We start from the raw sequence: 14,657 nt of genomic DNA, 5'->3' as shown, positions 1-14,657 counted from the left end.
ATATATTGATCTGTTTTTAACTGTATATATTCTTAAATCTTCCCCTTTACTGCCTTTACCTGCATTTAATAAAATTCTCTGTAATAGCCTAAAGATGAACTTAATTTTTAAACTGACACCATTTATTGTACAGTGCTCAAGGAGGAGGACACAAAACCTTACTGCTTAAGCTACCGATACCATAATTTTAAACTTCTCTTGTGTCCTTTCAGAAGATCTCTGGAGTTCCTGAGTTCTCCTTCCCTGTCATATGTGTTTTATCTCTCAGTCCCTGCTGCAGCATCACTGCACACTGAGAGGCAGGTACAACTAGCCACTCAGTCAGAAGTTACCATGGCAACCAAAAGCCCAGCTCTCGGCCTCTACATTGTGCTCCTAATAGAGTTAATCCACTTCCGTAAGGCAGCACTGTCTTTATCCGATTACAGAGTCAGTTTACAGCATTTCAGAAAGGAGGTAAACTGATGCACTGCAATAATATAAACTTCAGAACCATCATAACTTGAGAATATGGCACGCACAGTCATTCAATAAATGACTGTTTAAGGAGGAAGACATAAATTGACAATAACACAGCGTGCAGGAAAAAAATAAGACACCACCTCATTCTGGCAAATGAAAGTCTAATTATAAGACTTGTTTAAGGTGACCAAGGCAATGCTAGCAGCTTATATCATCCTCAAACAAGGAGAGGAGACTTCCTTTCCAAGGTATGACAAAATATTTTTTGCAACAAGTGAATTAATGTTAATTTTATTATTCTCCTTTTAATCTGTAAAACATTCTACCCTTCTGAATCCCATCAATAACATGGTCCACTGAGGACAAAAGAACATTTTAATACGATGTGAGGGGTGATTTGCCATCTATGTCTTACTTGTACCAAAATAGAACCTAAAGCTTTGGAACACTCATAAAAAATATCTGGGACAAATAAATATAACTTAACTAGACCTTTAGTGCCTCTGCATTTTTACACACAAGGAAAAAAAATCCTTATGCTGTATGAGAGTATGGAAATACACTGTGTAAGCTGTTACGGTATTATATTAAAGCTGCACAATGATCCACTACCAAAACAAGAACAAAACAAGTGTTTAAAAGGTTAGTGTTGTCTATCTAAGGAGATGAGCATTCTGGTTTCGCACCGAAGGAAAGATTACTATCCATAAGGGTCAGGCAAAGCAACGTGCTGTAGGACTATGTACTTTCTGAGGACACTGTCAGGGCAAGAAGTTGTATTAGAACATGCACAACCTTTGTTAACTTCAGATCTGTGAAAGCTAATCAAGTCACTGTGTACAGCACATTGCATGGGGGGGAAGGGTTTGACATAAAACATTCTCCCGATTCAAATTCCTGGTTTATTGCATGAAATCTAATTAATCTGAATTTCTTATTGATTGACATGGTGGTCCAATATTAATTATTTTTAAAATTAGATTTAAACGCTGAAGGCCTTGTTCAATTTCAAAAATATCGAAAAAAATGCCAGCAAAGGCTCAAATTGATTTATTGTTTAAGGTCACATATGGTCTGCCAGGGAGGTTGTTCTTCAAAAGGCAATAAAAACATTTTTCATTAGGAAGTCAATGTAACAGGCTCTGCTCCAGGCGGTAAGTTACTGCTGTATCACACACTGCAGTGACTAAAAACATGGAATGGGAATGGTCCAATAACAAGGACCTGGCTGTTGCTGTACAATTCTGTTGAAAGTAGACAAAACCGTCTGTTACATTCATATATTATGGTTCTTCATTCTTAAACATTTCCTGTACTTTCTAGTCTTGGGTTATGTTATGCTTCCCTGCTAAATCTTCTATCTAACATTTGCACTTTTGTTGTACATATACAGTGCCTTGCGAAAGTATTCGGCCCCCTTGAACTTTTCAACCTTTTGCCACATTTCAGGCTTCAAACATAAAGATATAAATTTTTTATTTTATGTGAAGAATCACCAACAAGTGGGACACAATTGTGAAGTGGAACGAAATCTATTGGATTTTTGAAACTTTTTTAACTAATAAAAAAATGAAAAGTGGGGCGTGCAAAATTATTCGGCCCCTTTACTTTCAGTGCAGCAAACTCACTCCAGAAGTTCAGCGAGGATCTCTGAATGATCCAATGTTGTCCTAAATGACTGATGGTGATAAATAGAATCCACCTGTGTGTAATCAAGTCTCTGTATAAATGCACCTGCTCTGTGATAGTCTCAAGGTTCTGTTGAAAGTGCAGAGAGCATCATGAAGAGCAAGGAACACACCAGGCAGGTCCGTAATACTGTTGTGGAGAAGTTTAAAGCCGGATTTGGATACAAAAAGATTTCCCAAGCTTCAAACATCCCAAGGAGCACTGTGCAAGCGATCATCTTGAAATGGAAGGAGTATCAGACCACTGCAAATCTACCAAGACCTGGCCGTCCCTCTAAACTTTCAGCTCAGACAAGGAGAAGACTGATCAGAGATGCAGCCAAGAGGCCCATGATCATTCTGGATGAACTGCAGAGAACTACAGCTGAGGTGGGAGAGTCTGTCCATAGGACAACAATCAGTCTTACACTGCACAAATCTGGCCTTTATGGAAGAGTGGCAAGAAGAAAGCCATTTCTAAAGATATCCATAAAAAGTCTCGTCTAAAGTTTGCCACAAGCCACCTGGGAGACACCCCAAACATGTGGAAGAAGGTGCTCTGCTCAGATGAAACCAAAATCGAACTTTTTGGCCACAATGCAAAACGATATGTTTGGCGTAAAAGCAACACAGCTCATCACCCTCAACACACCATCCCCACTGTCAAACATGGTGGTGGCAGCATCATGGTTTGGGCCTGCTTTTCTTCAGCAGGGACAGGGAAGATGGTTAAAATTGAGGGGAAGATGGATGCAGCCAAATACAGGACCATTCTGGATGAAAACCTGTTGGAGTCTGCAAAAGACCTGAAACTGGGACGGAGATTTATCTTCCAACAAGACAATGATCCCAAACATACAGCAAAATCTACAAAGGAATGGTTCACAAATAAACGTATCCAGGTGTTTGAATGGCCAAGTCAAAGTCCAGACCTGAATCCAATCGAGAATCTGTGGGAAGAGCTGAAAACTGCTGTTCACAAACGCTCTCCACCCAACCTCACTGAGCTCGAGCTGTTTTGCAAGGAAGAATGGGCAAGAATTTCAGTCTCTCGATGTGCAAAACTGATAGAGACATACCCCAAGCGACTTGCAGCTGTAATCGCAGCAAAAGGTGGCTCTACAAAGTATTATCGCAAGGGGGCCGAATAATTTTGCACGCCCCACTTTTCATTTTTTTATTAGTTAAAAAAGTTTCAAAAATCCAATAGATTTCGTTCCACTTCACAAATGTGTCCCACTTGTTGGTGATTCTTCACATAAAATAAAAAATTTATATCTTTATGTTTGAAGCCTGAAATGTGGCAAAAGGTTGAAAAGTTCAAGGGGGCCGAATACTTTCGCAAGGCACTGTATATAACACCATATGTACCCACTACAAATTCAAGTAAAAGAGCTGGGTTACTTCTGCAACTGGATTATCACAACACAAATTTCATTTGTTATGAAGCGGACACAAGTGGAAAGTGTGAAAGTGCATTTAATACTGAGAACAGGCAGCACTTTCTTAATCAAAGAGGTGCACGAGTATGGAATAAATTACTCAGCTAAGAATTACAAAGGAAATGACAGGTTAAGGTCCCTGGATCAATTAGCTACTACCTACTAAACGGCCCAGTTTGTAAACCTTATTTACAAACTACTCTCATTTGCAAACCTTAATAAGATTACCGCCTGCCTTGGGTAAAACAGAAATTATTTTCATTTACACATATATGCGATTCAACCTCACAGTGGCATCTGGCATTTCAATGACAACTGGATAGTGTAAACACAGAGACAGCAATATCATCAGCAGACACCATCTTTGAAGTTCAACATTTCCTCTTGCATCTGTGACAAGAGAACATCAAATCAGAATAATTTACATTAATTCCCTTCCTTGCAAAAATCTAAAAACCCAGCTTTCAAAGTACTTTGGCGCCACTTTCAACCTTAGTGAAATATAGAGAGACTTTCAACTTCTCAGAACACCATAAAGCCAGTTCAGCTTCTGAAGGAAACCATCAGCAGGTGGTATGTCATTCAAAGACGAGGTCATCAATTATTTTATTGTATTCACTTTTAATTAGCTCTTTTCAGGTATTTAGAATTCTTATCATGAATGCTACACAATCTTGAATGAATTCATACCAATAAAAAAGTCAAATTCAAGGTGACAAAAAAACAAGCTTTAATGCAGTTAATCTGGGAACCTACTCTTTTAGCTGGTAATTTTTTCAGGTTACAGACATTATGGAAACAAATCCATTTTCTTTAAAGTATTTGTTTGTTAGACATTTCTAATTCAGGAACACCATCAGAGATTGTAGAATTTATCTACGTTTATTTTTAAATGTCTGTGTAATGGCCAAGATTAGAAAAATAAATGAGGATATCCAGGCATTTAGACTGCAATTATTGTATAACTGCAACTTATAGTGAATAGTGGGATCTAATGGTCTTTTCTGTACTTAAATCTCTTGTGTTTTTGTCAATCACGTAAGAGGTACGATACGATGTGAGATGCGTTCATTTGCCACGTCGTAAACACATTTCCCTCTAAACATAAGCGACGGGAATCCATGTGCGTATTTCAAACGGAGGAAAAGAAAACTGAAAAACAAATCGCAGCAAATTCCACAAGCAATTTTGGGAAATAATTTGAGATTAAAAAAATCTGTTCTCTGTATCATGCAAAATCAGATTAAAAGGAGGAGTGGATTTGGTTACATATGTACTGTACAGTGTAATGCAATGCGTCCAAATGGGATTTGACTCATTTTGTTTCAGCTTCCCCTCCTTGTGACTCGCTTCTACCATTTCACACAGGGAAATGAATGGCTGAACAGATGCTTAAGCGCTCTCCTATTTCACCACTTTGCCTAGTTGGCATCCTCTCCAACATCTGATTCAACCTTGAACTCAACTGTAGCCTACTGAAAACTCGGTGATCACTTTTTATTCTGATTAAATGGCCGACACGCTGCAAACAGAAGCTAACTGCATGGCAGGATGAGCCAGAAACAAGTCATAGCCCACAGCATATGACAGTCAAGACACCAGAACTCTGTGATGCTGGGATATAAAAAAATACATTAAGTCTAAGTTGCTGATATTTGAAAGAAAATAAGCCTAGAAAATCATTAGCTCTTATGCACATACAGTTGCATCCTACTGTACCTACCCTCTTGCTTCAAATAGAAGATGTGATTTTTAAAGTGCTGCTTGTTTAATAAAATATGTTTCACCTGGTTGTTACAATGAAATTTGGAACATCTAAGCAACTCAGGTTCCTTTCTGTCAGGCTTATAAAGGCATGAAACTGGATCCCCTGTTAGCAAGCCAGATGCCACAGAGTTTCTCTTCTCTATTAGCATGCCAGAATACTGCTGAACAAGTTTCTAATTGTGGACAACATTTTTCATTTACTAACCACTATGTGTCAAGGAGGTCCCTCAGAGTCTAGCCAGCTATTAGCAGTTTGATATCACTTGCCCTGACCCAGCATGCGCACTCCCAGAAGACCACTTGAAACTAATTTCTTCTCCTAACAGGGTTCTAGAGATGAAAGGAGTGAGGAAGCTCGTGTCACCTTGCGTTAAAAAAAAAATCACATTTTCTTTCTTTTTTTTGCCTAGAGTACTTTCCCTTCAAGGACTCACTCTGAGTTCATGGTGCCCTGATGAGAAGCGTGGCTGTTTAGTGAAGAGTTATGTCGGTGGACAACATGGGAAAACGCTGCATTGTTCCTCACTGCAACCGCAGTGCGTACTAAATCATGTTCACCCTGCACTATAAGCACAAAACCAGTTGCATTATAATCACTTAATACATTCAGCATTACAAAAAAAAACAACCAAGTGGAGTATCTTTAAATGACTTCAGATACTATTACATCTACCTATGGGCTGAAGCAACATGTTTCTGCAAACAAACTGGGCAATTCTGTAAATAAAATAGCTTAGAATTCAGATAAAATCTTTATTACCAGCCATTCTCAGCCCTTTTTAAACACCACATTCTTTAAGTGCATTATCAATGGACATCTTCCCAAGCTGGATGGGAATTATTGGCTGATATGTAATCACCGGTGTTAGCCTCATAATTGCACTTCCAAAAGGTTCTTTCATTGAGAGAACGTGGTTTTATTTAATATAAATGCTAATACGGTTACAAGAGCAACATTCATTTCTAAACGTTAAAAATCGACAACAGGAGATGCAGTCACCCTGTAAGTCTGAACTTATTTAACTGGTGTGTTTGTGATGATACTACATCATTAAAAGTCACAGGTCCTTAGTTTTGGATTGTGGACAAACAGTGAGCAAACTGCCAAGTCAGTGCAAAATAAATCTGATAGGCACGTGGGCACTCTGCCCAGCATGTGCGATCAGGCACAGTGTGAATAAAAGGCTGTCAGTAGCAATTTTTTTCAATGCTTTAGCACCATCAGGTGGACATTTCAGATACAGGCAAATTAAATAATCCTTTCATTTATATAGTGCTCGTTATCAAAACGAATATCAAGATACTTAATATATAAGAGTAGACCAACCTACTTCATCTAGCACTTAAGCCAACGTGACCACGTGGTTGACTAGTAGCAGTTATTGCGTACCAGCAGCCCCACTTGACAGCAAATCACACAGAGCAGGAACCTGCTTCACCAATTAAATTTAGTTTGAACCTTACGAAGGCCAAATTGTACAAACCAGAGTGGTAAACAGCCAGGACACTGTGGATAGCACTCCTACGCTTTTACAGTAAAACCAAGTGGTAAGGTACTTGGGTTGAAAACTCATCCTAAGCAATCTATTCACTAAAGAACCGAAAAAGTACCAATATATTCACCTATTCAACTGATCTTACACTAGTTTCTTGTTTATTTGTGAACAAAGAATGTACAGCTTCACATATCAAATCTTAAATGAAAATGAAGCATTCAATAAAGCACTGAGTTTATTAAGTATTAACAATTCAAAGTCACCTAAACTACTTTACAGAGGATCACTGATAAGCACTTTAAAGTCCAAATACATTTCAAACCTTTTTTTGTTTTAAATTACCGTATAACTGAACAATGATTCATGGTTACCCAGGATTAAGGGGATCCGTCTTCTTAAAAAGCATTCATGTTAATGTAGTTTAATGGTTCTAGAATTGGCTGCTGCTGTTCACTTACAAGCTCACTTATCTGCAAAAACGCTGTATGAGCATTTTGCAGTCTGGATTTAAATCAATGCATAGTACAGAATCAGCTCTTGTTAGTAATGATCTACAGTTATCTGCAGTCTGTTTACGGCAGGATTCAGCGCTGATGTTGGAAATGTTGATCATACCATCTTCTTGAACAGGAATGAATGGAGAGCGATGCTGGTATTGCTGCTTTGTTAAGTTTGATTCTTTTCTGTTAGGAATCTGATGAAATTGTCATTATACCTCCTCAACTAAGCTGGACACATCCGATATCCTACAGGGCACTGCTCTTGGTACGATTTTTAGTGTCAGTGATTCTTCACAGGTATGATATCAGCTTGCATTTCTATGTTGATGACGTCCAGATTTATGTCCAGACATTAATCGAAAATTGCTGATTGACCTGCCTTATCCACTCTGTAAACCTTGCTTATGCTGTGGTAAAGTATGTCCTGGAATCAGTGCAGCTTCTCAGGTGAGGAATCCGGGAACATGAGCACATATCGCCTCATTTAGCTGGCTCTCCTTGTTTTGTTGCTATATCAGTGAACCGTCAACACCCTACACATGGTTTGAGCTCTTCAGATTCAGGCCTTATTCCTGTTCCCAGTATCAGGCTTCTAATACTCAGAGATCCTGGGAGACTGTTTTCTGTTTAGTTGCTGCAAGACTGTGGAATGATCTCCAAGTCCGTATCAGCTCTTGTTAGTCAGTAACCATCTCTTTTGATTGATGATGAGATGAGATGATGTTCCATGAAAGCTCCTATATAAAGGTTATTAATGAAACTGCCCACAAAAAAAATGTATACAACAGAAAATACCAGTAGCCTTTTATGTCTTTACACTAGTACTGTCAGCACTTTGTTCAACTGGAATAAATAAAACACATCTCAGTAAGAACAAATCTCCACTGTATTCCAGTGTTTTCCAATCCTGGTCCTAAAATACCTTCTTCTCTTCTGTTTTCCCAAGATCAGGTCTATCTTTACTCAAAAAGAGGTCCAATAAGCTGAATTTGTTTTATTTATACAGTTTCTGCTTTTACATGGAAAGCTAGGAAAGGGTGGGAAATGAACATGAACTCCGTGCCAGATGCTGGGTTTCTGAAATGCTCTCATTAGCACCATTTCAAACACTCATTAGAGGAATATTTGCCGGTGCCATTCTCACCTGTTTCTGTAGATCATTAATTTACAATCAATTAGGAGTTATTTAGGCAACTGAGAAGCAAGACTAAACTAAGTTGACAGAGCTCTGTTTATTACATTTCTTGGAAATAGTACACATATCTTTTCTGAAACCAGGACCTGAGTGTGGAAAAGTTCAAATCAAGCCATTGGTTAAATGGCAAGTTCAATCTTTTTAATTAATTAAGAGCGGTGACGGAAAACGATCCAAGATGGAAACATATTCCAGAAAGCAAACTAGGAAGGACGGAAAATAGGCCTAAAGAGAAGTTGAATGAGATGGCTTCCATTCAAGGACATGGAAATGGTAAAGTATGGACAGAAACAGTATAAAGAGAACAGATTTGTCCCCAGAATGTATTGGCCCAAACGGCTTTAAAATCAGTTCAAAAAGATATAAGGATAAAGAAAGCACTTTAGAAAAGGTCTAAAAAACAGGGTGCAGTTAAAGCAAAGGAGTATAACAAACTGCAAGCCTGGGTGGAAAATTACATTCTGAAGATATGAGACAGCTAGAAAGGAACAATGCTATAGAGTACCTTTTTTATCCAGTTTTACAAAAAAAAATACAGTAAAGAATTAAATCAAATCTATCTTGGATAATTATGGGGAAGCTTCTAGTTGATGAAATGGAAATGATTGATGTATTATATTAATATTTCACTCAGATGTTTACTGAAATCAATAATACAGTATACCACGGGCTGAGGAAGTACAAATTCTGTAATAAACAGTATAAGCATAGAAAAGTACTACAGGTACTTGAAGCACTGAAGATAAATCTCTGAGGCCTGATGTCTTTCTACGGGTTGTACTTAAGGAAATCTGAGATTATTTTCACATCCATAAACCATCAACAAACCTCTTCCAACAGTTACTCAAGACAAGGACTGCATCTACAGACTGAAAAATTGCAAACGTCCATAAAACGGGAATGTGAAACAGAACCACAAAATCACAGACATTAAGTCTCACTTCTGCTACACAAAGTTAAACAATCGATAAGAACTAGAGGGCCATCTATGTACTGTAGAAAAACGATCCTAGGCTATACTTGGAAGTTGCAGGTCTTGGTTAACTAACTTAAGAACTATTATGCCTGCAGAGACTTGGAGTTGCTACCCTGCTAAACAAGTACATATTCACTGAGGAGTCAACAATCAAGTATCAGCATAGAAGAGGGAAAAGTCTTAACTGAACTTAGGTAACTGAAGCACTAGAGATGACCAAATCTGAAGCCACCAGCTGAACTCTTCCATCACTTGCTTAAGACAGGGGTAGCACCCATGGGCTGGAGAACTGATAATGCAGTGTCCATCAATTCCAAAACAGAACTTCGTAATTATGTACGCATATGGAAAAAATTAGAACTACATTAAGGGATCTTTTTTATGGAAAGCAGGTACTAGGGAATTGTCAACATGGATTTAGGAAAGAGCTAGGTCTTGCCTAACCAACTAATTACAGATCATTGAATAAGAAACAACATTAATAGAAACACAGAGCATACAATACAGTATATTCCGATTTTTTTAAGGGTTTTGATAAAGTTCCTCTTATGGATAATGGATCAAAAACATTATATGCACCAATCTGGGTGATCCAGTTTGTGGAGTACAACAGCGATCTATGTTGGGATCTATATATACACATAGATGTACATTCTGCTGTAGAGTGAAAGTGAGAGTAAGAGTGAAGTTTTCACATGATACCAAAAAACACTAAGAAAAAATTCCATAAGATCAGCAAACACTACTAATGGATATAGTGCAAAGAAATTCAGGAGTGGGCAAACACATTGCGGGTGATGATTAAGGTAGACAAAAGCAGTGTATTACATGCAGGAAGTAAAAAGTACAAAAAAAAAGATATGGGGAACACTGAGCTTGAAGAAGCTAGATATGAAAAAGACTTAGGTGTTTATAGTGACATTTATATATTTTAGACAACATGGCAAGCAATAAAAATAGGCAATGTTAGAATATACTGTACTGTATTTCAGTATACAGTATACTGATATACTGTATAGTTAAATGTACAGAATTTAAATTAAGCAGGTTGCTAATAAAATTGACAGTGCATTAGTAAAAATGATTTAGACTATTTTCAACAATTTTGGTGAGCACTTTACAAAAATACATTGCTGTCTTGTAATAATTTCAGAGAACAGCAATCGGATATATTCCTGGGCATTAAACTGACTGGCTAAAAGACATTGACCTTTATAGTCTTAAATAGAGAACACTATAAAGAAGTCTTGTTCACCCTTTTCAAACAAAAATAAGTACTGCAGGAAAGTCAGGACTTCCAAAAACGTAAGCTCTCACTTACCAACATCCATAGCAGTTTCCATAAAACTCTTCTGCCGGGAAGCAAATTCAGCAAGTAGCTTCTGTTGTCTCTCTCTGGCCTTCTGCCGTCTGAGTTTTACACAGCAAAAAAGAAAGGTTTACGTTAGAATAAAAGACTCAGTATCAAGCAGACTTGTATTGGTTGATAACCATTTCAGTAGTTTTCAATTTAGCTCATAATACATGGATACTTCAACTTCAGAACTTGTTTAAAAATCCCTAGGGACTGTTTCTGATTTGTTTTTGCTTTAAAATAATACACAATGACCTCTAGAGCTACTAAGGATCTGCAGGCCTCACCTACTGTGGCTAATGTCAGTGGTTGTGTGTCAACCACTGAGAAACATTTGAACGAGAGTGGTTTTCATAGCCAGGAAGAAACCATCATTCTCTAAAAATCACATAGCCACCTGTCTCAAGTTTGCTAAATCACACGTGGGTGATCTACAAGACCAGGAGAATACCTGAAGAATGTTCTCTCTATGGGTGAATCTAATATCGAACTATTTGACCACAAGGAGAAACATTATGTGTGGCAAAAACCACACACTGATTTCCAACAGAAGAACGACACCCCAGTGTCAAACACGGTGGTGGGATTATCGTGGTCTGTGGCTGCTTTAGTGCCCCAGGACCCGGATGGCTTGTCATCAAAGATGGAACCATGAATTCAACATTGCGTCGGCAAATTCTGGAAAAGGATTGCAGGTAATCCAAACATCAGCTGAAGCTGAGCCAAAAGTGGGTCTTGCAGCAAAACAATGATTTAAGCATATAAGCAGACCTACAACACACTGTGTGTAGAAGAAACTTCATGTTTTGGATTGGCTAATCCAAATCCAGACCTAAACCCCACTGCGATGTTATGGAAAGGCCTGAGGGAAGCTGTTCATAGACGAAAACTCTCACATTATTCTGACAGTTCTGTAAGGAAGACTGAGGCCAAAATTAATAGAAGTCAATGCGAGAGACTGATAAATAGGTACTGGAAATGTCTATCTGAAGTCATGGCTGCTCAAGAAGGTGCCACCAGTATCTAAATCTAAGGGTTCACATACTTATTCAGATATGGATATTAACTGCTCGACCATTTTGTTACACAATACAAATAGACCTTGTGGCTTTGTATTATACATTAACTTCATCTATTAAGACTTTCTGGAAAATCTCATTACATTTTTAAACTAAAATATACAAGTATACGCATACAGTATGGAACTGGGAGAGCTCACGCATTTTGTCCGCAGTGTATCTCCTCATCTGCAAGTGATCTGATGTAATTTTATTACTTTCATCTTACCTATAGAACATACTTCAGAAAGTGGGATTTTTAAAGTAGGAAACATTTAAGGTAAAACAGCCCTATTTTTTCTTTGAACGCTTACGGAAAAATGTTGATGACCAGGTGTGCTCATTTTTGGTTAAGTTAGATTTCCTCAAAAGAATCCCTTTAAGATGAAAGTGTTAACCCAGAAATGCATCTCCATGGTAACAACACAGTGGGTAAGAGACCCTTGTAAGAAAGACTGCTCAAATCAGGAGAAAAGACAGCATTTAAAAAATGAGCTATTTCAGCCTGCTCTGAAAATTGAATGCCCTGTGTCAGCTGCAGTGAAATGATTAGCTTCTCATATGCTCATGTAAATTGGAAATGTATAGAATTCAACAAAAATATCACTGAAAATAGTGTTACTATTTATGTAAAATTTGTCTTCCACCTAGCCGTTTCCTAACTACTAAAATGTTCTTGCTTCATTTTCATTTGTGCACTTAGAAATGCAGGAATTTAAATGATTTTCTTCAGCCTCTTAGGCCAGAGACAAATGTGTTTAAAACAGAATGGACTTTGTTGTCTTTTTAATGTAGTGCACTAGGAAGGATAGGGAGGCGATTTTAGTAGTATTAAAATTAATTTTGCTTTAGAAAAGAGAAAATATCAGCTTAAATGCAAGTACAAAACTATGTTTGAAAGATGAGCCAAAATGTAGGTTTAATCATATTTTGAGAAACGCAATACAAGCAAAATGGCACATGACTAAAAGTATTATCGGTTTGAAAAAAGCCCCTCTTGGCTTTTCACAGCTCTTGTTTTCCAGACGTCTCTCTCTTTGGCCCTGGCTATGGCTCAGATAAACCAGGCTTGACTGTAAATAGAGACCCCTAATAAGAAGACATAAACAAAGTCTGACAGGTCCAGTGCAGCTCAGTAATTTTCACTGACAGCTTAAGAGGCAGAGACACTAAGCCTGAAAAATATCACGAGTGATTCTGATTCTCTTGCATTGCCGGATTGCAGTTTCTATAGCAACGGCCTATCTAGTGGGAGATGCTACCTTTGTCTTTGTCTGCAGGTCGAGTCAACCAAAAATAGGTCATCATTGAGTGCTTATAGCCTATTCGATCTTCATTACAACAGACCAGGACTTGAAAACAAAATAAGAAATGAGACGAGCTCATGTGAGCAGCATTCCAGTATCAGATTAGATTAATCTTCATTATTAGACTGTCAGAAATTCTCTGATATTAGTAAATGTGTTTATGGAATATCAAATGTCATCCTTCATGTTGTTGGGAGTTATTGCAAAAGATCATCAAATCATCTCAATGACAAAGATGTCTTCCACTGTATCTAGATATGAAAACCTTGCTGCTATTTGTACAAGAAATATAATTTTTTTAATGTTCATCATAGCACTACATACATCCACTAAACTGTCATTACGGCACAAAAAGGGGAGACTTAAATTTCATGAGACTGCACTTTCGCCAGAGACTGAGGTCACGTCACATACAGCAGGACATACAGCAAGTGAACTGACTCAACGGTTTAAGAAGCAACTACAAAGCAAGAAGCTACAACTTGCTTCTGTTTTAATATTCAGCACGTATAATAAACAAATATTTTGAATTGTTATTTTAGAAAGTGATGGGATTCGGATAATATTCTAATAATCCGATTACCCATGCTAACTTTGTGCAGCCATTGATGGTGCACTTCAAGAAGTATTAACTGATTCATTGAACTCGCACGGACTGCTTGGAATCATGATGCACCTACAGCCTGCAACATGTTATTTTTGAACACTTCACAGTAACTATCCAGGGTCTTCCCTGGTTCCAACTCAGCAGCAGGTCAACAAAGCACATACCTCTCCTCCTTATCCAGCGTTTTTTTGTCAACTGGGCTGTTTTTCTTAGGAGGAACAGGTGGTGAAATCTTCCTGCAGATCTCCTGAATGCTGCGCTTATTCTGGCGACTCCAGATTGCAGCTTTTGTCAAGATGCGCTCAATTGCAGTGATGCCATCGCCGTGGGTGTACTTTGTGGAGTCAAGCTTTACAAAAGCCTCTGGGTCATCCAGCCAGGGGGGGTGGAAAGAGTTTTGTTTCGCTGACAGTTTGTGGTGTAGTTTTATCAGCAGGGACAGCATGCTTTCACGGATCTCCAAAATCTCAGTGACAAGCTGCGGAGTGGAGCCTGGGGGGATCCATTTTGTTGATGATGATTTGGGGCGCACAGCTTGGCTTGCCTCTCCACTGCTGCGGTTAATGATCTCCTGAAACTTCCGCCTGCGCTCAGCCACCAGGCTGAAAACCTGAGCCGTCCTCAGAGTCTAGGGGAAAAACAGAAACAATGGAAAGGGAGCTCTTTCTCAGACAGGTCTTAATTTTACAGCCTACCATGTTTCGTTCAATGTTTTCTCAAAAATGAATTACCTTATACCACCTTTATATCACCTTTGTACTTATGTATATTATAATTTAATGACTAATGTAAAGATCTGCTCCCTATGTTGTACAAAACGGCATGA

General features: G+C 38.3%; 1 protein-coding gene across 4 annotated transcripts in view; it reads right to left on the bottom strand.

The window, feature by feature from the left end:
• ubr3 (ubiquitin protein ligase E3 component n-recognin 3) overlaps nt 1-14,657 on the bottom strand; it is an 80,107-nt gene that overhangs the window by 39,205 nt on the left and 26,245 nt on the right. For all 4 annotated transcript variants that reach the window (XM_069197078.1, XM_069197079.1, XM_069197080.1 and 1 more), the window contains 2 exons: nt 13,996-14,459; nt 10,827-10,915 (listed from right to left, as the gene is read on the bottom strand). In XM_069197078.1, the coding sequence (XP_069053179.1) occupies nt 10,827-10,915; nt 13,996-14,459 (553 nt within the window). The remainder of the gene's footprint in view (nt 1-10,826; nt 10,916-13,995; nt 14,460-14,657) is intronic.

This window comes from Lepisosteus oculatus, chromosome 12 (genome assembly GCF_040954835.1).
Source record: "Lepisosteus oculatus isolate fLepOcu1 chromosome 12, fLepOcu1.hap2, whole genome shotgun sequence".
Classification (NCBI taxonomy): Eukaryota; Metazoa; Chordata; class Actinopteri; order Semionotiformes; family Lepisosteidae; genus Lepisosteus; species Lepisosteus oculatus.
Note: the sequence above shows the minus strand (reverse complement) of the source record. Positions and strands in the feature narration are given on the sequence as shown.